The following is a 20,077-nucleotide window of genomic DNA, read 5'->3' on the forward strand; positions in this document are numbered from 1 at the left end:
TTTTTTTATTAGATTTGCTCTAGTGAATTTTTCTGGTGATTATTTAAAGCATGTTTGGGTTAAAATTGATTTGTTAAATCGGTAGACAAAAGACGAGTTTACTACAATGTGATTATGTTTAGACATTTTTTTATTTAAAAGTATAATGATAAAATGAAATTTATTTGAATAATACTTAAGTAAATCACTTTTAATTTGTACTGATGAATAAATTAATACTATTGAACAAAAAGTTAATTTTCAAAAGAAACTCATATTGTTTGTTATATTGAATTTTATTTATGCTAAAACATTTTAAGTCTTTAAATATATGTTTGTTTCCACATGTACACGAGGAAGGAATAACATATTTTCGTTCTATTTTCGAGCGATTATAAGTGATTTGAGAGTGCAGATTTGAGGGAGAAAGAGGATGAAGCATCTTTAGTCAGTGATGAATTTAACACAAAAAGACAATTTCATCATGTGTTATCCCAAGTGTTTTTTTTTTCATGATGTTTAGTGTATGGAGATAACGAGAAACCGTTTTAGGTATAATTATGGTTGTATGAAAATATATTAAGAACGATATCAAAAAAGCATTTATGGCACAAAATGGTTGAGGGAGTCGATTCTAGACAAAGATAATCGATTCACCTCTGTAATTTTTTTAAAGAATAAATTATGTTGGTTTAAGAGAACAAGTTTTTGTGGTCTAAGAATCGATTATGCTATGATAGAGAATGGATTCTCCTCTCTCATGTTTTGCATTTTATTTTGTGGGTTTGATATGTTGTTGCGTTGTAGGTGGTTGTGGTGAAAGAGGTGTTGACCGTCGCTGTAGTTGTGGTGAATGAGGTGTTGGTTGCTGTTGTAATTGTGGTGTTGGTCGCCTGCTGCAGTATGTTGAAGGAGGTAGTTTTGTTGCTGCAAGTATGGTGGTGGGTGCATTGTTTTCGTAATAGTGTTGTGGTTTTGGTCTCTTGCTCGTAATGTTAGTGGTGCTTGGTCCATTGTTGGTGGTGTGACATAATGGTAGATTTTATATTCTATGCCTTCTTGTTGCAAAAGAGGTTAAAATCTAACAAAAGTGGCTGTAGTTTAGTGGTAAGAATTCCACGTTGTGGCCGTGGAGACCTGGGCTCGAATCCCAGCAGCCACACATATATTTTGTTTTTTAATTTCAAATTTTATTCTTTTTAACTATCCCTTTTATTCCATTCTTACTGACTAATGATGTCTGTGTATTTGAATATCTGACTGGAGGAGCACAGAGCAAGGAAGGTAGTAGAATGAGCGGCGGGAAGGGCGAACAAGGATGGCGTTACACATGGGAAGCACAGTCCCATATCCCAACGATACGTTTAATGGTCTTCCCCAACGACAAAACCCTAAACCCCTCTCTCCAATGCCACGACCTCTCCATCAACCTTCACTCCTCACACTCTTTCCTCACTCTCACAGCTTTCTCCCTCTCCCTTAGGGTTCCGATTCCAGCCGTCATGCTCGATGCCGACTCTCCAGTAACATTCCGCGCACTTTCCGACCACATCGAGGTCAAGCTCCTCCTCCTCCTCCCCGTCGACCATCCCATCCTTTCTTCCCTTCACCCTTCACCAACTCCGCTGCCGGACCCTCTCATACCAGAATCTGGTAATCTCTAAATGTCGTTGCTGATTATTCATTTTTGTCTTTTAAAATTATGTTTAACTTTTTTTTTAATGTTTGTTCAATAACTTGTGTTTATTTCCCTGTTCTTGTTTTGTTGCAGATGTCAAAAATTTATCTTCTGCTGGAGAAGTTGACTTTTACTGCAGAACTTGCACCTTCAAGTTGACCAAAATTCCTCTCAGGTAGCATGTCAGTATTTGATTCTGTTTTTTTCTCAGAAATACATAATTTTAACCTTGAACACTCATAGAGGAAGAAACTAGATAGAAACAAATACTTACCTGTACATAAACTAAATCTAATTAGCTTGTTAGAGATTTTTCTTTCTTTTTTTTCATTTTCTCACATTTTCTTCTGATATATGCACACACAAACATAAATTTATCTAAATATAGCTATAATTTTTTTTTTCAGTTAAGGCGATAGATGAAGTATCCTAACCTACGAAGCACCGATACTTTTATTTGTTTTATGTATATGATGATATGATGCTGCTACTTTTTAATACTTCACCCATACATGTTGGTGAAGTATCCACGTTTTTAAGGCATTTATATCCGATAAAGTTACAGTAAACATATAAGTATGCGTAATATATAAATATAGACATGGTTTCTTCATAGTTCAAGGAGGGAAGATGTACTCATTATATATTATTTTAAAGAAGTAATTTAATTGATAATGTTATTCATATATGTAAGTAGTAAACATAATTTATGATGGCAGTGATTTATAATTTTTTATTTCGGCAATGTCTAAAAAATATGATTTTAATTTGGATCTGTACCATTTCAGTTATATATTTGTTGTCTTTTGATGGATTTTTATACACTTCTAAATGTGTATTTTGCAGTATCATATCATCTTAGTTTCTGAACTACTCTATCACCTTAACTGATATGCCTTGCATGTGATATGCGTGTCTGTGCATTATACCTCCAAACAATGGGTAGTATCATTGAGAGTTCATACTTATGTCACACATGGTTGATTGATATATGAGGTTGAATTTTTTTAGAGAAAAGTTAATGTGCTGGTAGTGATAGGGTCATGGGCTAATGGTTTAATTAATGTTTTTGTTCCTGAGGTTTGGTTTGATATACTTGTTTAGGAATTTTGTTGAAATGCCATCAGTGAATTGGAGAGAAGTGGCTGACAACTGGTTTGGGGCTTGTTGTTGCTCTTTTGGAGGAATAAGTGAGAAGATGGTGATGAGGTATGTCAGTTCATATACATGCATGCCGGGGGTCTGTCTATTAACTTCTGCTTCTATCACTATTTGCAAGGATGATCTTGTGGAATATAATTTTCCAGAAGGGTGTGGAAAGCAAGAGTGTACTTCTGTAGCAGAAAACCCCATAGATGATGTTATCGGCAAACTCTCAAGGAGCTGCGAATTGAATGATGAAAGGACTTCAACTTGCAGTAATGATGAAAGAACTTCAATTTGCAGTGATGATGGAGGAGTGACCCTTGCTTTTGAAAGAAATTATAGGTTTGAACACTCTGAGGATGAGAAGCTTTCTATGAATTCGAGAAGTGAAGTTGCAAAGAGTAAACCTGATTCAGGTCATTTCTCTGATTTGCATCCAGATTCAAATGGCACCAAAGATGTCATGGAAATTCCGAGTTGTTGTGCTCATATGACAAACAATCTTGGGGATGAAGACAGTGAGCATCATTCATGTGGAACTGCTGGAAGGGAAGGGATGCCAACAGAGACCCTGGAAATTCTGGAAAATCAAAAGACTTTACTCAATGGTTTTCTTGAAGATATTTTCATGGCTAGATTATCGAATCTTACGAAGGATATTGATTGGCGTGAATTTACATGCCCTCAATGTGCGTCTGTCATTGGAGCCTACCCATGTTGTGAGGGGCATACACCTGTAGATGGAGGAGTACGGCTATTCAAATGTTATATTTCAACCTGTTTGCCATTTGGAGGATCTGAGGACATGTTCAGGTTAGCATAGAATGAATAAATTCACTGTGTCTTAATTCCTTCTATATCAGAAAGAAAAAGATGCCATGTTTTGTGCCATTATAACTCTTTTGCAGTTGACTACGAGAAAGTAGCTCTGCTGAAACATGTATGCTTATAGGATTTGTTTTAGTGAAACTAATGTCTCGATGGATAATTTGATTTGTCCAGTCAACTAATTTGGGGAAGGCTAACAGAATTAATGAAATTGATTGACATTAATTGGTTTGTAGAAATTTATATTGGGGAAAAAAGGTATTGAGTCTTTCTTTCGTACATGCCTGGGTGGGAAAGACGTGGCAGTGACTGCAAATTGTCAACAATTTTATGTTCGTACACTATATGAATATTTTCAGGGAAGTAAAATAAGTATGGCTCATAATAAGACAGATTTATCTATATTCCTTGGAAGTTGGAACAATATTATAGTACTTCCATAACAGTGTTATGCAAGGTCCTTTGGATGAGGGTGCTAGACCCAAAAGATTGCTGAAAAGACCAGCTGGGTGGTCTGATTTCATTCATCACTAGTATATCCCATTTTAATTGTTTCTGTTAGTGCAGGATGTTCTAGAAGAAGTTAGTTATGGTTTTTGTTATTGTGTTATTGGGCCTGTGTGCCACCGGTCCTAGGGGAATCTTTGGAGTAACTATTTTAACTGCTGTACTGTGCTTGGGAAAGGCAGAAAAATATATTTCATTTCCTCCTCTTAATTTTCTTAGAAGGTATCTGACCTCGAATTCAGGGTTTCCTATTTCATCTTATAACATTTGGTGCTCTCGTTGCGTTCTCTTCCATGGCAGACAACACGCGTCTTAAAACCCTTTCTGATAAGCTTGATGAAATGCTCTCACAGATGTCAATCTTTTCCACCCAAATGACCGATATGCACACCCGTCTTTCTCACTTGGAATCCCCTTCATCCCCTCCACCATTCCATTCCATTGAACACACCTTCACAACGACATTTCTTGAAACTGGATGTACCCAGTTTTGACGGTACTAATCCTGTTGGCTGGATTTTTAAGATCACCCAATTTTTTGACTACCAGCTACTGTCGTGTTAATTCAGGAGAATTCAAGGTTCCCTATTTCATCTTATAACAAACAGTGTGTGCGTAGATTTTACCAACTAATACCATGCATTTATACACGACAGTGTTAATAGTGAACATGGTCTTGATTTCTTGAAAGCAAAAGTTTGTAATAAATGTATTATAGGCGAAAGGAAAAATGAAAGCTGTCTTCCTTGCTGGTTCTTTTTGATCCTGTGAACGAGCATGACTGTACGCATGCTGTGTATTCCAGACAATATCTATTCTATTACATTTTATTTGCAAGGCCTCTCAGGTAGTTTTTTTGATATGTAATTTAAGCCAGAGAAGGGTTATATTGTTTTTGTTGCAAAGGAGGCCTTGAAAACTCAGAAGGATTATATTTTGATGTCTGTTTGTTAAATTCGGATATACCCTGAATAAATTGTAACGCATTATATTTGTCGACAGCAAATATACAATGGGCAAAATGTTTGCAAATCGGTTGATGGAGTGTGCAAATGACGAATCATTATTTCGGTTTGTGATTAGAGATCTAACAACCAAATCCCCCGTTCTACAAATCATTCTTTTAAATCCAGATACTTGGTCTTGTTCTGGTAATTGTTCTGATACAGAAGACAAAGACCCAGTTCATAAACTGAAGTTACAGCCCATCATCAAAGTGCTTTATTCTGACTTCCACAACGCAACAGCATCTCAATCAAGGTCAGTTATGAAATTGTATATTTTATCATGATAATCCATTAACTTGAAATATATAATATGTAAAGAGTTTTCTTCCATTTTTCTTTTTTGGTTTGAACTTTAGAATTAGGTTTGCTTTTGTTTTTCTTGATATTGTCCATGTTTGATAACGAGATGCTTTGACTCATTTCTGCCCCTTATTTTGAAATAAGCTAAAATAAGGAGACAATAATAAAAAAAAAATATTGTTTTGATTAGAAACAGGTTGAAATAATGATTTGTTTTCCCATTAACTTTGAATAATATATGGGTTCATCCTCAATATATCTATCGGTGAATTGCTTCCATAAAATTTGAACAATTCATGCAGGATTATAGAGGAATGGGCAACAAAGAATTCGGCTGAAAGCATTTTCATGTCGACTCGTCAGACACAAGAATTGGTGGGATTGTTCATCTCAGCAAAAGATTTATATCCACCTTCATGTACTTCTTTCCAAGGTTTAATTTTGTCGTCTTTGCAATGGTAGTAATATATTCATTACCTAATTTTGCAACCAAAGTTAAATAGGGCTGAGCCCTTAAATGCATACTTAAAAGTTTTATTTTGTATGAAGGAAAACTCCATTTTATAGCTAGAATTTACTTGACTGAATAGGATCCACAATGATATTAATCTTGACATTTTTGGGTAGATAAATGGCTTCAATGAGAATTTTTTTTATCCATAAGTTGTAGGTTAAATTCTGTTAAATGATTTTGGCTGCGTATCACGATATTACTAGTATTGATGCGCCCCGAACCAGTTTTAGACAGCATTGGAGCTGTTAAACAACTCACACAAATGAAGCCAAGAGACCTCTGTATTATTGTAGTCTTCATAATTTGTATTAAATTATTTTGAAGCCTAATTAACGCTTCTTGTCAATAATTCTAATAATGACCAATTTTAAAAATATTTAAGTGTATGGACTATTTTCATAATTATAACTAGTATGGATATGGATCGAGTAACAACTTTTGTATTTCTTAAGATAAAAGGTACTGAAAACTGATTTCATATTTTTTCTTAGTTTTTATTAACAATAAAATTATCTTTTCAATATTTCCGAAGTGATCGAAAATTTGTTTTTAATAAATCTAAAATCGGCCTAAAACTGATTTAGGGTAAATGAGGTTTTAATGATAAGTTGTTCTTCTAAAATACTACCAGCACTTTACAGGACGCTTAAGTAAGGCCTAAAACTGTACCTCGCCCAAACTTTGACAAAAAGGTTTTAATTGTTGTTCCCAAAGCCTTCAGTGTGTAGGCGTTTTTTCAAATTATACTGGTACACAGTTTCCAAACCTTGAGCAGATTAAGGCGTGAAGGCTTAAGACCTTGTTTACATCTTGACGGTAAGCAACTCTTCAACCTTTACATGAGCTAAAATTTAGGCGTAAAAACTTAGGAACTCGATCACATCGTCACAAGATAAGAAGTATAATAAAAATGAAATACAAAACCCCTTTTTTATAATTTACTTATATTTCTACATGCATAACAAAGCTGGAACGGTTTTAATCAGTTTGTTGTCCATCAACATCAATGAATGGAATGTTTGAAGGGCTACAATGACATCTTTTACAAGGAGGAATGTTTATGTATTTTAGTACACTGTTTTTCTTTCGTTTTTATCTCCTCCCCTTTCAGACATTATTTATAACTTGATGATAAAAATAAATAAATTATTGTTATTATAATTATAAAAGCAAATATAAATAATTATTTTGATTTAAAAAATAGTTAAATTTCCAAATGATTAAATGAAAAATATCAATTTTAAAAAAGATCACTTAAAAATAAAATTGATAAAATAATTATTTTAATTAGAAAAAACAGTCATTTAAAGAGTAGATATAAAAAGTAAATATGTATACCAAAATAGGAAATCTTCTTAGTATAAAATTAATTTTATATATATATATATATATATATATTTCATCTTTTACATTATTAATGGAGGAATGTTGATGTATTTCACCAGACTACCGTATTTTCTTTGGTTATCTCCTATTTTCTTTTGTCTCAATAATAGTAGAGATAGTATAGATAATAATAATTAAATAATTGAAATTACAATAACCAGTTGAAACTATCGACCCCTTGTCCCTATCATAACAAGATTATTGTTATCAAATGAGTACGAATGAAACTAAAAATTTCAACCCACTCTCTACGGGCATCTTACACGGTCCAACAGGTCGAACGATTTGAATAGAAGCGAATCCAGGTGAATTTGCGATCGTGACCAGAACGGAACCTTCGCCAAGGCATCTAAGGTGTTTGCATCAAGGTCACTGAGAAAAATTCTCTGAAACGACGAGAATAAAATATCGACTTGCCTCAGACATTCACAGGCAACCCGCAAAAACACTCTGAATGCCGTTTTCTCCGTCGCTACTCATGTCTCAGGCTCGTCTCTTAGATGTAGATTTTCACTGACACCACCTCGCATCACCTTCCCCAAAATCCCAATCAGCAATCACTCCAAAAATGCGTTGCTCGATGGCGTTCGCCATTTTATGCCTAGGTGTGTCTGTCGTTTACGTCTCGCCATTATCTCTGTCTCGTTAAAACCAATGCCGTTTTTTACTTCGGTTTATTTCAGGCGTGCTTTTGCAGATACCATGGATGGCTTCAGTTTCGATGCCGACTTCCAACTGCTACGCTTTCGACAATTCAAGTCGCTTAGTTGATTTTGTATCCTTCATTTCTAAACGCTCTACGTGTTGTGCATTTTTATCGAGGATTGCATTTTTATATTCATAATCGTAATTGTGTAGTTGATTCATTGATTTAGGTTTTAGTATACTGATGGCTCGGTTAGTTATGCTTTTGTTTTTGCTTAACTGGTTAATTAGAATGGCTGGAGTGGTTACCTTTTCGAGTATGATCAACAGGTAATGCTCTGAGTGTTATTTTTGCCTATATGAATGATCATGTTCATGTGTTCAATTTTAGACCTAGACATGCTGCTCAGTTTTTCACTGTGTTGATGCAGCAAGGCCCTGACCTGATCGTACGATTCTGCAAAGATGTGGAGAGTAGATCACAAACGGTAGTGCATGCCACCATGTTGTCATTATCATTCATCTAATTCTTCCCCTTTCCCTCTTCTGTGTAGAGTATTGTGTTATCTGAGGAAGAACTTGCGTGTTCTCTTGCATCTTATAATCCTCTCGGTATAATTCGCTTCAAGCACTTAAGGCACCATGTCTGAAGAATGTAAAGCATATTTAACTTGGTCAGGATTATTACAATAAATCCTAAAAGGATAGCGACATAAAATCATTGTTTGATTCATTCATATCGTACACAGTTAACTCACAAGTTGCTTATATGTTCTACTAATAGGTGTCTGAGTTCAACCTATTTATCTTTCCTTCTCTTGACAAGCTGGGGATTGAATAGACTAATTTTAGTGGCTACTTGTTTATTTTTTTGGCGTGAGGTTTTAACATGTTGCATAGGGATAAGGACACTTTTCTGCTGATGTATTTTTTGTTTCTATTTCCTTCTCTTTCATCCCCTATTTTTAGAAAATGGTCGTAGGATGACCATGGGAACTTTATTCGCGTCTTTCATTTTTTATTATTGTTGTTATAATTGTGGAAATAAGGAGTTAATCTTGTATAATCAGGAATATTAGAATAAGGAACTGATCCTATATAATAAAAAATATATAAATTATGTATGTATTATTAAGAACATTTTTATTTATTCTCGTATCATATCTCTTTTTTATTAGAGGATACCAAATTTCTTCTATTTATTACGTTGATTTTTTTTTTCCTCATATAGATGAAGTACCCTTGCTGTTTTATTTTAGGTCAATGTTTTCTCTCTTTCTTATAATTTAACACGGTATCTAGAACATTTTTCAAAACCGAATTGGCCTAGTAGAGAGCCATGGTGCCGAGAGGATTTTTGTTTTGTGAACCTTTTTTCCAGGTTCTTTGTCACTGATCTAACATATTCTCCTAAAGTTTTTTTTGTTTTTTTTTATATTTTTTTCTTCCAAATTTTTGAAAAATAAAATGTCTTCCAACACCACATCAACCTCCAAAATAGATTCACCCATCTCTTCTAATCATATTGTGAGTACTACGAAGATTGATGAGTCTAATTATTCCACTTCCACTTGTTCCTACATGCTCGGTTGATCCATCTCCAACAACATTTGAAGATTTTATCAAAACTGAGACACAACAATCCACTAGTAACACTGCTTGAGTGGCACATACAAGTTGTTGTTAGCAGAATATTAAGTGTACTACAAGAAGTTGTTAGAAGATTTTAGAGATCTCTATTTAATTATTACTATAGGGTTAGAGGTCTCTATATATAGAGGTTGATGTACTGTTTCACATTAATCAATTGAATAAGAATGTTCTTTCTTGTTTCTTATATTTGGTGTATTATATATTTTAACTTCATTAGCTGATGCCTAAAACCATCAGGGATATGTTAGTTTTGGCCGATTTGATAAATTCAACTACTTCGTTGCTGGTTCTGGCCAACATGACTTTATGCAAGTAAGATCTTTCTGCCTATTCTGTATTTTTATTTTTAGGTGAACAAAATAAAAACCATGAGTGAGGTTACCCTAATTACTACAAATACAAGATATGTAGAGCTAAGGTTACCCCTATTTACATTCTTTCCAACATTAGGGAATTGTTATAATTTATATATTATTCTTCCAATGCTTTCGATTTGAACTCTTTTCTTAGTGAGAATATTTAGCAGTGTCGTACATATTGCAAGATGTTAAATGTGTTCATATAATAATGAAAGATTCAAAAATTCCCCTTGGAGCATGCTGATATTTTTAGTCACAAGCTGTTTTTTAAATCTATGAAAGACTGAAACAATTTCATGTTGCAAATATGATTGATATTCAAAGGATTTAATTTCAAAATTGTTGCAATCTTCTTTACGGTCAATGTGAGACTACATGGGCCTCATGTAGAGATTAGCAGTACTAATGTAAGTGCATAGGTAGAGTTTCATGACATATACACAAAAACATATATTATTTCAAACTTGATATTTTACAAATTGGTCTCAGACCACATCCTTTTTTTATACTGTCACCCCTGCTTTCTAAGCCATTTTCTCTATGTGTAGGAGTTTTATAATGGTGATCTTATGGGTTGTGAACAAAGTTATGACAAAATGGGACGAACAGCCCAGGTTGGTGCAATCCTGAAATTTCTATTTTTGATCATTTATCTTTAAATCAAGTAATCTACTAGCATACGACTTTTGAACATGAATAGATCTCATGAATAAAGGGTGTATGACCAAGCATAGGTTCCGAGGAAGGAATTGTGATGGAATCTAGTGCCGATTAGGCTAAGGATATATATGCCAAAATTTGCTGATAAGCTAGTTTAAAATCTATAGGCTGGCTTAAATTTTATAAGCTAGATTAAAATTTGTAAATTAGCATATTGAATTAAACATGTTTGAGAAAAGTTGTTGTTGAAGTAGAGCTTATTGTTGGAAGTCCCACATCGACTAGAGATAAGGCCAAATAATAATATATAAGTGAGGTGCAAACCTCACCTTACAAGCCGGTTTTGTGGGGTTGAGTTAGGCATAAACTCACTTTCTAATATGGTATCAGAGTCATGGTTAGAGCCTATCCTAGCGAGTTCTAAGTGGGCATTCTATTCTTCTCTTCCACCCGCAATCGGGCCGCTATCGGACCACCCAATTTCTACTATCACGCACGAGATGTCTATACCTCGGCGTGAAGGGGGTGTGTTGGAAGTCCCACATCGACTAGAGATAAGGCCAAATAATAATATATAAGTGAGGTGCAAACCTCACCTTACAAGCCGGTTTTGTGGGGTTGAGTTAGGCATAAACTCACTTAAATTTTATAAGCTAGATTAAAATTTGTAAATTAGCATATTGAATTAAACATGTTTGAGAAAAGTTGTTGTTGAAGTAGAGCTTATATAATGTCAAAATGAAATAAAGAGCATATTTATATAACTTTTTATATGGATTATATCTTTTGTTTTGTAGGAAAAAATATGTTTAGGTTAGTTTCGATTTTCTGTCAATTTACTTTTCTTATTAGTTTTGTAATGGTTCAATACTTTGTTAAAAATTAAACCAAATACTGTAATAGTTATAGTGAATAGTATTGTGTTACAAAATCTGCGGGAGTTAGAAACATTGGAGAAATTTCCGTTAATGGGTTACACAAGTGAATTTAACAACACATTCAACCCAAAAATCTTAAGACATTAGGAATATGGCTCCTTCACGCCTAATTTTGGTCAACTTGTCTATTTCTACCCAATATGGAACTTTTTTGTTCAATGACTTGTTATTCCAACAATCTCCCTCTCAAGAGTGAATCTCTTTCATATGATGTGCTCGCCCTCAAGTAAAAGTTGTATTTGTTTCATCTAGAAGTTTTAAAAAGGGCGACACTACTTGTACAGTTGTACTGATACTGTTGCTATCTACTATTAATGGGACACACTATCCGACTTTAACATTCTGAGGAAGCTTTCGAAGATTTGATACAAGGACCCCCACATGGACTCACTACTTGTACTTAAGTAATTGTATGAATTGGTCAGTTGATTGCTCCCAAGGTTTCAATACCACATCTTATGAAATACATAGTGGGATAACATTGAGGAAACCTTCATCAACAAGCTAGGAGAGAATTACACAAGTAAACTTAGCACTGCATTCAACTTAAAACTTTAAGGCTTTAAGTTTATGTTTTGTTATGTTACTCAATTTGTTTACTTTTACCCAATGTAGGACTTCTTCATTCACAATTTCCATTCCAAAAATATGAAGAAACCCCCCTAAATAAGCTAGTGTATTAAATAGTAGCTATGCAAATTTTTAATAAAAAGAGAGGGTAAGAAAGGAACTGCATTTAAAACAATAATAAAAAACTGGAAGAAGAAAATTACAATCATATAAGATGTCTGCTAGTGAGATAAGTTTGCTTGGTAAAACAGTTTATAATTTAGTCCAATAAATTAGAAGCTAGCTTATTGACGTGCTAAACACTTCACGTTTTTGGTCTATTACCATAAGAAGTCTCAATTTACATTTATGTCTTTCAGGTTAATATGGTATGTGGGAATTGTTCGAATGGACTATGTAAAGGTATGAACATATTTTATTATATTTGTTAGTACTAGCAACGATCCAACCCTTATTCCTTTCCACTCGCTTTTTTTTTTGGTGAGCTATATTTATGGCCGTTTAGAAGCAAAAATGATTGAAATGTACAGGATAAACATAAATCTGAAAAATAGAGGAAAAAATCTAGGGAGATAATAACAAATCGTTGAGAGATCTGTGTAAAGCAGAATTTCTCCATGATGTTGGTCATAAACTGTCTTGGTGCCATGTTGAAAAGACTTTTTCTACTTAAGTCCCGTTTCAAGTAGCACTCACATATGTTTTTTTTTTCTATTGCAGGTCGTCCTGGATGCATATGTAATGTCACATATGAATCAAATTGCAGGTCTTTGATACTTTACATGTTCTGGATTCTCATTTTTCATTGTAAAATTCAGATTTCAAAAACTTACATTTGTTTGTTATCAATTAAGCATTTCACTATGTTAATTTTTGAGTCACATTAAAGAATGTTCTTTTCTTTAAGTTGGTGCTTTAAAGGCAATAACACTTTGTTTGAAGACTTCTCTTTTTGCTCTCTCCCATTTAAATGTATATCTTAGGTTTAAGTGGGAAATTAACCCAATTGTGTTTGTGTTGTGTTTTTACCTTTGGATATTGATCCTATTTTTTCACGTATTTAGATATTGATCCTTAGCGTATAAGGTATCTGTTTTTTTTTCTTTATATATGCTTTAGTCCTCCTACAATTACAACTCATTTAAGTAATGCCCTTTATTTTCCATGAAGGATTTCATTCTTTCTATAGTTTTCACGTATTAAGGTATTGATCCTTGTGAGACTAAAACCCACATGAATGGAAATACTGGAGCCAATATGCAAATAAAAGAGTTATATGGGACCAACACTGAAATATAAAAATCAATGGAGAAGTTTGTAACAAAAACTTGAAAACTTAAAAAACTTGACTGTGGCTGATGTTTTTTCTTCATTAGATGATTACAGCATGTATAGACTAGATTATGTTTGATTAAGAAATTTAAAGAGGCTAAAAACTGTACAGCTCTAAAGATACCAAAAATTTGTATTGGTTATTATTGATAAATAGACTATTATTTACAAGAATTATTCTCCACAATGGGAGGTATGTTTAGATGTTTTACATGGTTAGGAATATGTCCATTGTCCTCCTTGTCTGAGTAAGTCTTGGTGCAATCCTCTTGTTTCAGCTAAATTTTAGAGTTGAGTTAGACCCACTGCATGGTTGTGTATTGCCTCATAGAGCTGGTGTTTAGGAATTGTTGTCTATAATTATGCTGAGTTGTAATGATACTATATATAATATTATTAATACCAGATTATTTGTGTGCAATCAATACAGTTTCCTTCTGTTCTTGAATGTGAAAAAGGAGAAAAATTGTGAATAGAAATATTTTTACTAAACTAATTACTTTAGAACTGTTATTAGTCCATATCATGATGATTGTCTTGTTTGTTAATGTACTTCTTTTCATCTTACTATTTTCAGAAATAATGTATGCTTTTTATTACTGTTCTTGATTTCTTATATTAGTTTTCTGGATGTGTATAAATCACGTCATCCTTGATGTCTTTCAGAGTTTTAGTGGATCTTGCAATACCATGTGGTAAACCAGGCCCTCACGTATTTCAAGGCTTCACTGTTGGTTTTCATCCAAGATCATGGGAACTTGTGAGCAGTTTCTACCACTTACACTATGTTTGCTTGAAGAAAATATGCATAATACACGGAATTAAATTAGAGGGAACTCTCATTCAGTCCTCACTACAATATTGGAACATCAATTTACTCCAAAATAAAATTGACATCAAAGTGGTCTTATATGATAAATTTGGGTCATTGAGGTAGCGTGACCGTGATAGAACTGGTCCCAATTAGGGAGACAAAATTTAATATTTTGCAAGAACTTTATTCGTTCTAATCTGTCTCAATGTGGAACCAGGCCTAAAGAACGTATAGTATGGTACAAGAATGCAAGTAATTTGAGAGTCTCCTAATAGGAGTTATATTCCTATCATAGTGTTTGGTTGACAAGTTGGAACAGAAACTGAACATATCATTTTTTAACGCAAAAAGGCATGCAAAAGCATCACAATAGAGCCAGGCATCCCAACATGCCTGGCACCTCTGCTACTACCAATCATTTGCAGGATACCAAACAAGTTTTAGAAAGGGAAAATGAGAGAACAGAAATACATTTGGAGAACAAAACATAACATATACTCATTGTATTTAGAAAATAAAACAGGACAGAACATAGAAATTAAATAGTGGGACAATTTGGTCCCATTAAAAAGGGTAGATCAACTAAGAATAAAACAAACTTAATCTGTTCACTTTTTTAATTATCAAGTGTGATGTATCTCTCTTTCTTGTCACTCACTGATTCCCCTTTATCACATTCTGGCATGCCACCCATATTTTATCATCACGTTCTCCTGTCTGAGGTGCATCTGTTTCCAATAACTTTTTCTGATATTTCTCTTTATGTCTGCACTCAATAACTCATTTCCTAAATATTTTCTCCTGAATTTTGTTTCTCGTTCTCATTATCTTTTATTTTTTGTCATCTCCATTTTCTAGTGTAGTCTACAGATTTGTTTTCATGTATTGCTTCAAATATTATTTTAATAACCAACAGCATTTTGAGATAGTTTGAAATTTTCATAATATTAATAATTTTTGTATGAAGTAAAAAATATTAATAAATTTTAAAATTGCAGTATAATAATTATCACTGAATGATATATGAAAAATTGCCATTTTCATTTTATTAATACTAAACCAAAGGACTGGTATATATGTAATTGAAGTTGATATTCAATTTTTAACAAGAGAATGCATAATTCAGCAGGTGATCTGAAGATTCCTAACACAGTATGCAGTGCATTATGGTCTTTTTTTATATTCTATGCTGTTTGCCAGTTAAGTGCAACTTGAATAATTTCAATTTGGTCCCCATTGGGACAATAGCTTTTAGACATTATTTTTTACAAAAACTTGTAGAGACTGTTTTGATGCTAAAATCCATTCGAAGGGCCAAGCCAATTAATGTAATACCCAAATGAAATGTAGATTTATAAGACTGAATTTAGTATTATAAATCTGCATGCAGTTTTATGATACTACATTGTCTATTAAATTGAATTATAATACTAAATTTGCCTCTTATGGAATTGTAGGTTTATAATGGCTTGACCCAAATTGGTTTTGAGAAACCCCGCCATGATTTTAGGTCAGGATTGTTGCTGCTATCACTTCTTGTAGTTAATCATTGACATCTTATTCTTTTGTTATCAGTGGTATTGTTTCACTTACCCAAGCTTTCCTTCTATTATTACAAATATGTTCTGTTTTCTTTTTACAGCTTTCATACAGGGCAAACTCAGGTAGTCCTGTTTATGACTGCGGTTGCCTCACTTTCTTCCCTGGTTCAAAAGCCTAGTTTAAAGGTACATTTTTTTTTATTGAATTAGAGTCTCCGGGGTACTGTTTTCGGTTTTCATCAAGGCACTGAGGACGTGACTATTGTTGACTGATGCTTATTAGGTACATCCAGATAATGGCCTGGAAGTTAGATTGTCTGGATCTGCTGACAAAGGGAAGCCTCCGACAACTTTGTCACCCTCAATGTTGATTGTTGATTGGAGATGTATGGCCCCACTTATTTAGGAGCATCAGTTTCCTGCTGAGTTACATTCGCTAAACTTAATGTTTCCACTCTTTCCAGGTGAGGTGGCCCGTGATACCCCATATGAAGTTAATATCACAATCCCTGTTGAGGGTTATGAGCCAATTCAGTTTGTGCTTACAAAACAATGTGGTGAGTGATAATAAAGCTAGAAAATTTAAATTCTACTGTTATTTCTCTTGTTCTTTATATGCATTTAATGAATATGAATACTGAACGAGTGTGGGCATTATGCTTATGGTATTTAAATTTTATGGTTTAGTTAGTAATTTAGTACTTGAGCTATATGAACTTTAATTTTGGTCCTTGTACTTAAAACTTATTCATTTTAATCGTTACAAATAATATTTTAATCTATTTTCACCGCTTTGCATATTATTTTTAAATTTATATAGTCCTTACACTCTAAAATGCTTAAGGATTAAAAGAGACTTGGGATAGTATGTATAAGGACTAAAAAGGATGATTTTTAGGTGTTAGGGACTAAAAGGTCATGTTTGTTCAATTTTACCTACTTTCCTTCTTTCAACTACCGTTTCTGTTGAATGAACGACCAGTCCTGTTGATTGTTGCAGATTATACGCAGGATCCTGGGGGAGGTCGCACACGAGGATGGGCAATATTTGGAGTGCTGTCCTGCATGTATAGAAACTCTCTTATATTTAATCTGTATTCGATTATGCAAAATGAAAGAATTAAACCAAGAATTAGGGGCTAATATTGTAGTGGTTAATAAATGATTTAAAAAGATTTCTTGTAGTCATCATATACACATCACAATATTTTATTATTCTTTTTTATTCACCTTCAATTTATGTTTGGGCAGATTTTTTGTCTTTTCAACACTCTTTTGTTGTGGAGGGTTCATTTACAAGACGAAAGTGGAACGGCAGGTCAGTATATTTCTTTCACTTGCAAGTTGCCAGTATAAGATCCAATGTGCTCTTCAGTGTTCTGCGACTTCTTCATAGCTTATCTTGAATATCTAACATGTTAACCTTTTGCAGCGTGGAATTGATGCTTTGCCTGGCATGACTATCCTTTCTGCGTGCTTAGAGACAGTGAGTTCTGAGCTACTTGTTAATTTTTATTGGAACTGTTGACTAATAGTTGTTTAACTCTGAACTTTTTAAGAGTCAGCAAATTACTCTTATTAGGTTGAGCTTCATTAAACTAAATATTAGACATCACTCCATTAAAGTGCTATACCATGAGTTTGAGGAATTTTAAGCATATGGTGAACATCACAATTTCTTTTTATATAATTTATATATAAAAAAAAGAACATATGCAGAGAAAGTAGAATATATAGTGAATATTGGTTTAGATAGGTTAACTTTAATTTTTATATTTATATTTATTGGTCTAATTGAGAAGGCTTGTCAATAGAATAAGAACTTTTATTCAGCTTTATGGAAAAAAAATGAATAAGAGCAAAGAGAATGTTAATAAGTATTCTTAGCACGCTGGTTAAGCAATTGAAAGTTAGGAGTTTAAAAACTTCCTATTATTTAGTATAGTAGTGCCCATGAGGTGGTTGTTAGCAAAACCTAAGAATAATACTCCCCTGTTCTCTTCATTAATGGCAAGTTACGTTTAAGCTTCACTTAAAAAATGAGATTTTTATTTCGAAAACATTTAAATATGCAGAAATGCGTATTGCGCATACATCACCAATGGCGTTAAATATTAACTACAGTAGTAACTAAAAAAACGCAAGCTTCAGACATATTTTATTAGTGGGTAACTGTTTTTTCGTGTGACCCACATAAAATTTACCAAATAATAGAGAATGTTCAAGCTTTTGTTGCCACCATTGCTTTTGATATTGTTCCCAAATTTTGTACTTTCCTACCTTGATTCAAACTAAAAAGAATGAAATGTCATCATATGCACACCAAAATCAACATTGCAGTTTGCAAGTTTGTTTAGCAGGCTTGCCTACTTCATTTGCATATCTAACATTTGTTGAGTGTCATGACAATAGGTTAGTGGAGTTGGGCATGGCTACTCACGCCCAGAAGAAGTCAATAGTGCCTTTGGCAGTGAAGCCTCCTGGGAACGTCCTCCTGGTCCCTCACAAGGTACATGGAAACCTTCAGAAAGAAAATATGGTGCCATTTGAAAGTGTACCGTCATTCATTTTGTTTTGTTTACTCACAATCTGCCATCATGTTATCTACTTTTTGTGAATTTCTTCTGCCAAATATGTTGTTTGTATCAACTCATTACGAGGGCTTCGAAGGCCCTCTGATATTTTTTCTTGTAAACATAAAAATCACAGATAGAAGAAAAGGGTAGTTATAGTATCAACCTAGTTGCTGAATTCCATTTAATGAATTTTATAGAAATTTTGATAGGGTTCTATTGTTTTTGTTTGATTCATATTTTAAAAGGCTTAAATGTGTTTTTGGTTTACTTTATTTTAAAGAAATAATTGTAATTTTCATCAGCCTGAAAGATTTGATATGATCTATTATTTCTAAGATAATTTAAGCTATGCATATGTCAAGTAAATTTTGTAAATATTGAATAAATTGAATAGTAATTGTGAGAGTATAAAATTGTGGTCATCAAAAGAAATAAGACTTTTTCAAATTATATGAAATTAAGTAGAAAAAAATAATGAATATAAGTTTGTTTAAGTTACTTAATGTTTTAGAGATTTAAATTGAAGATTGGTATAGAAACGAGTATCGAAACACGGATGAAATGAATATATTTATACTATCTCTATTTTCCTACCTAGTTTAAAAATTTAGAAATTATGCATATATATTATTACTCATACTTGGTTAATGCAGTGTTTCTTTTAACAACATCAGAATCCCTTCAGACAACATATGCATAAATGAGTTTATTTTTCATTTCAGTTGATTTCCCAAGTTTTTCTTACGATCTCGGTTTATTTCCCAAATATGTCTTACTGATGGTGATGTGTGTTTTTGTGGTGGGTATGCTTCCTTCGACGAATTACTAATATTATAGTAAATGAATTAATTTTATACTTTGAGTTATAACTTAGTCCTGTATTTTATATGTTTTTACAAAGTGCGATTTTTTAAATAATTATGCATTATTAATAAATCTTTTTATTTAAAAATATTTTATATAATGTAATATTATCTTTATATTAATATTATTTATTCATTACAACATTATAAAATACATCTAAATTTAAGCTTTACACATTTTTTATTTTACGATTAAACTATATATATATATATATATATATATATATATATATATATATATATATATATATATGGAATCAAATAATGACAAAGATATACTCATTCTGTTTTGTAAAGCCACTCTCCTAACGAAATAGGAGGATGCAACAAATAACGAATAGTATGATTTTTGTTTAAATTTTTTTTAACTTGTTATGATTATTATTAAAATTTTCAAATTTTGTTAGACTTTTCTTATAAATATTTCGTCTGTTTTTTTGGTTAAATTTACAGAAAAACCTAAAAAGGTGATTTCTTTATGAACTCTTAACAAAGTGCTGCTAAACAAATCTCACCAAGTGTAAATATTTTTTGTAAATGTATTCTTCGTCATTCGAATTGATAATTGCAATGGTAAAAATGAACGAGTGAAGTTGAATTAGCTTGCTAATAACTGAGGGCATAATTTTAGATGAATTCGATTTGATAACTGTAGCTGAAGTTATTTTATGATGATAAAAGACCCAAGGAGAGTGGACAGAGTTGTAGCTAACACACTTTATAATCCAAGCTTATTATTCTCTTGAATGCTCATACCGTAATATACTATACATTGGGCAAC

At 32.9% G+C, this 20,077-nt stretch overlaps 2 protein-coding genes and 1 non-coding gene across 4 annotated transcripts; all 3 read left to right on the top strand.

The window, feature by feature from the left end:
• Window positions 1-1,069: 1,069 nt before the first annotated feature.
• TRNAH-GUG (transfer RNA histidin (anticodon GUG)) lies at window positions 1,070-1,141 on the top strand. The gene has a single exon. It is a non-coding gene; the product is annotated as a tRNA-His (tRNA).
• A 48-nt stretch (window positions 1,142-1,189) lies between these two features.
• On the top strand, window positions 1,190-5,993 carry LOC108340017 (uncharacterized). The gene is made up of 5 exons (XM_017577275.2): window positions 1,190-1,632; window positions 1,751-1,832; window positions 2,762-3,616; window positions 5,141-5,398; window positions 5,748-5,993. Exons 1-5 carry the CDS (start codon window positions 1,272-1,274, stop codon window positions 5,905-5,907), a joined length of 1,716 nt encoding a protein of 571 aa, XP_017432764.1. The 5' UTR covers window positions 1,190-1,271; the 3' UTR covers window positions 5,908-5,993.
• A 1,515-nt stretch (window positions 5,994-7,508) lies between these two features.
• Window positions 7,509-18,613, top strand: LOC108336747 (uncharacterized). 2 transcript variants are annotated; one of them, XM_017573229.2, is made up of 17 exons: window positions 7,509-7,950; window positions 8,029-8,120; window positions 8,282-8,320; window positions 8,422-8,478; window positions 9,881-9,955; window positions 10,551-10,616; window positions 12,530-12,572; window positions 12,891-12,936; window positions 14,169-14,262; window positions 15,774-15,826; window positions 15,959-16,043; window positions 16,141-16,243; window positions 16,322-16,414; window positions 16,858-16,924; window positions 17,109-17,175; window positions 17,290-17,343; window positions 18,270-18,613. In XM_017573229.2, the coding sequence occupies exons 1-17, from the start codon at window positions 7,914-7,916 to the stop codon at window positions 18,405-18,407; spliced, it is 1,209 nt and encodes a 402-aa protein (XP_017428718.1). In that variant the 5' UTR covers window positions 7,509-7,913; the 3' UTR covers window positions 18,408-18,613. The 2 variants fall into 2 exon arrangements, with proteins under 2 accessions (XP_017428718.1, XP_052731515.1); XM_052875555.1 differs by having other exon boundaries at window positions 7,510-7,950; window positions 8,043-8,120.
• Window positions 18,614-20,077: the final 1,464 nt, after the last annotated feature.

The sequence above is a fragment of the Vigna angularis genome, chromosome 1 (assembly GCF_016808095.1).
Source record: "Vigna angularis cultivar LongXiaoDou No.4 chromosome 1, ASM1680809v1, whole genome shotgun sequence".
Classification (NCBI taxonomy): domain Eukaryota; kingdom Viridiplantae; phylum Streptophyta; class Magnoliopsida; order Fabales; family Fabaceae; genus Vigna; species Vigna angularis.

Excerpts from the sequence above, each read along its gene's own strand:
- LOC108336747 (XM_017573229.2), top strand. The coding sequence starts at position 7,914 with ATGCGTTGCTCGATGGCGTTCGCCATTTTATGCCTAG. Across the intron at positions 16,415-16,857 it reads TGTGCTTACAAAACAATGTG|ATTATACGCAGGATCCTGGG; the intron begins GTGAGTGATAAT and ends TGATTGTTGCAG. Across the intron at positions 17,176-17,289 it reads AGACGAAAGTGGAACGGCAG|CGTGGAATTGATGCTTTGCC; the intron begins GTCAGTATATTT and ends AACCTTTTGCAG.
- LOC108340017 (XM_017577275.2), top strand. The coding sequence starts at position 1,272 with ATGAGCGGCGGGAAGGGCGAACAAGGATGGCGTTACACATGGGAAGCA. Across the intron at positions 3,617-5,140 it reads GGATCTGAGGACATGTTCAG|CAAATATACAATGGGCAAAA; the intron begins GTTAGCATAGAA and ends ATTTGTCGACAG. Across the intron at positions 5,399-5,747 it reads GCAACAGCATCTCAATCAAG|GATTATAGAGGAATGGGCAA; the intron begins GTCAGTTATGAA and ends CAATTCATGCAG.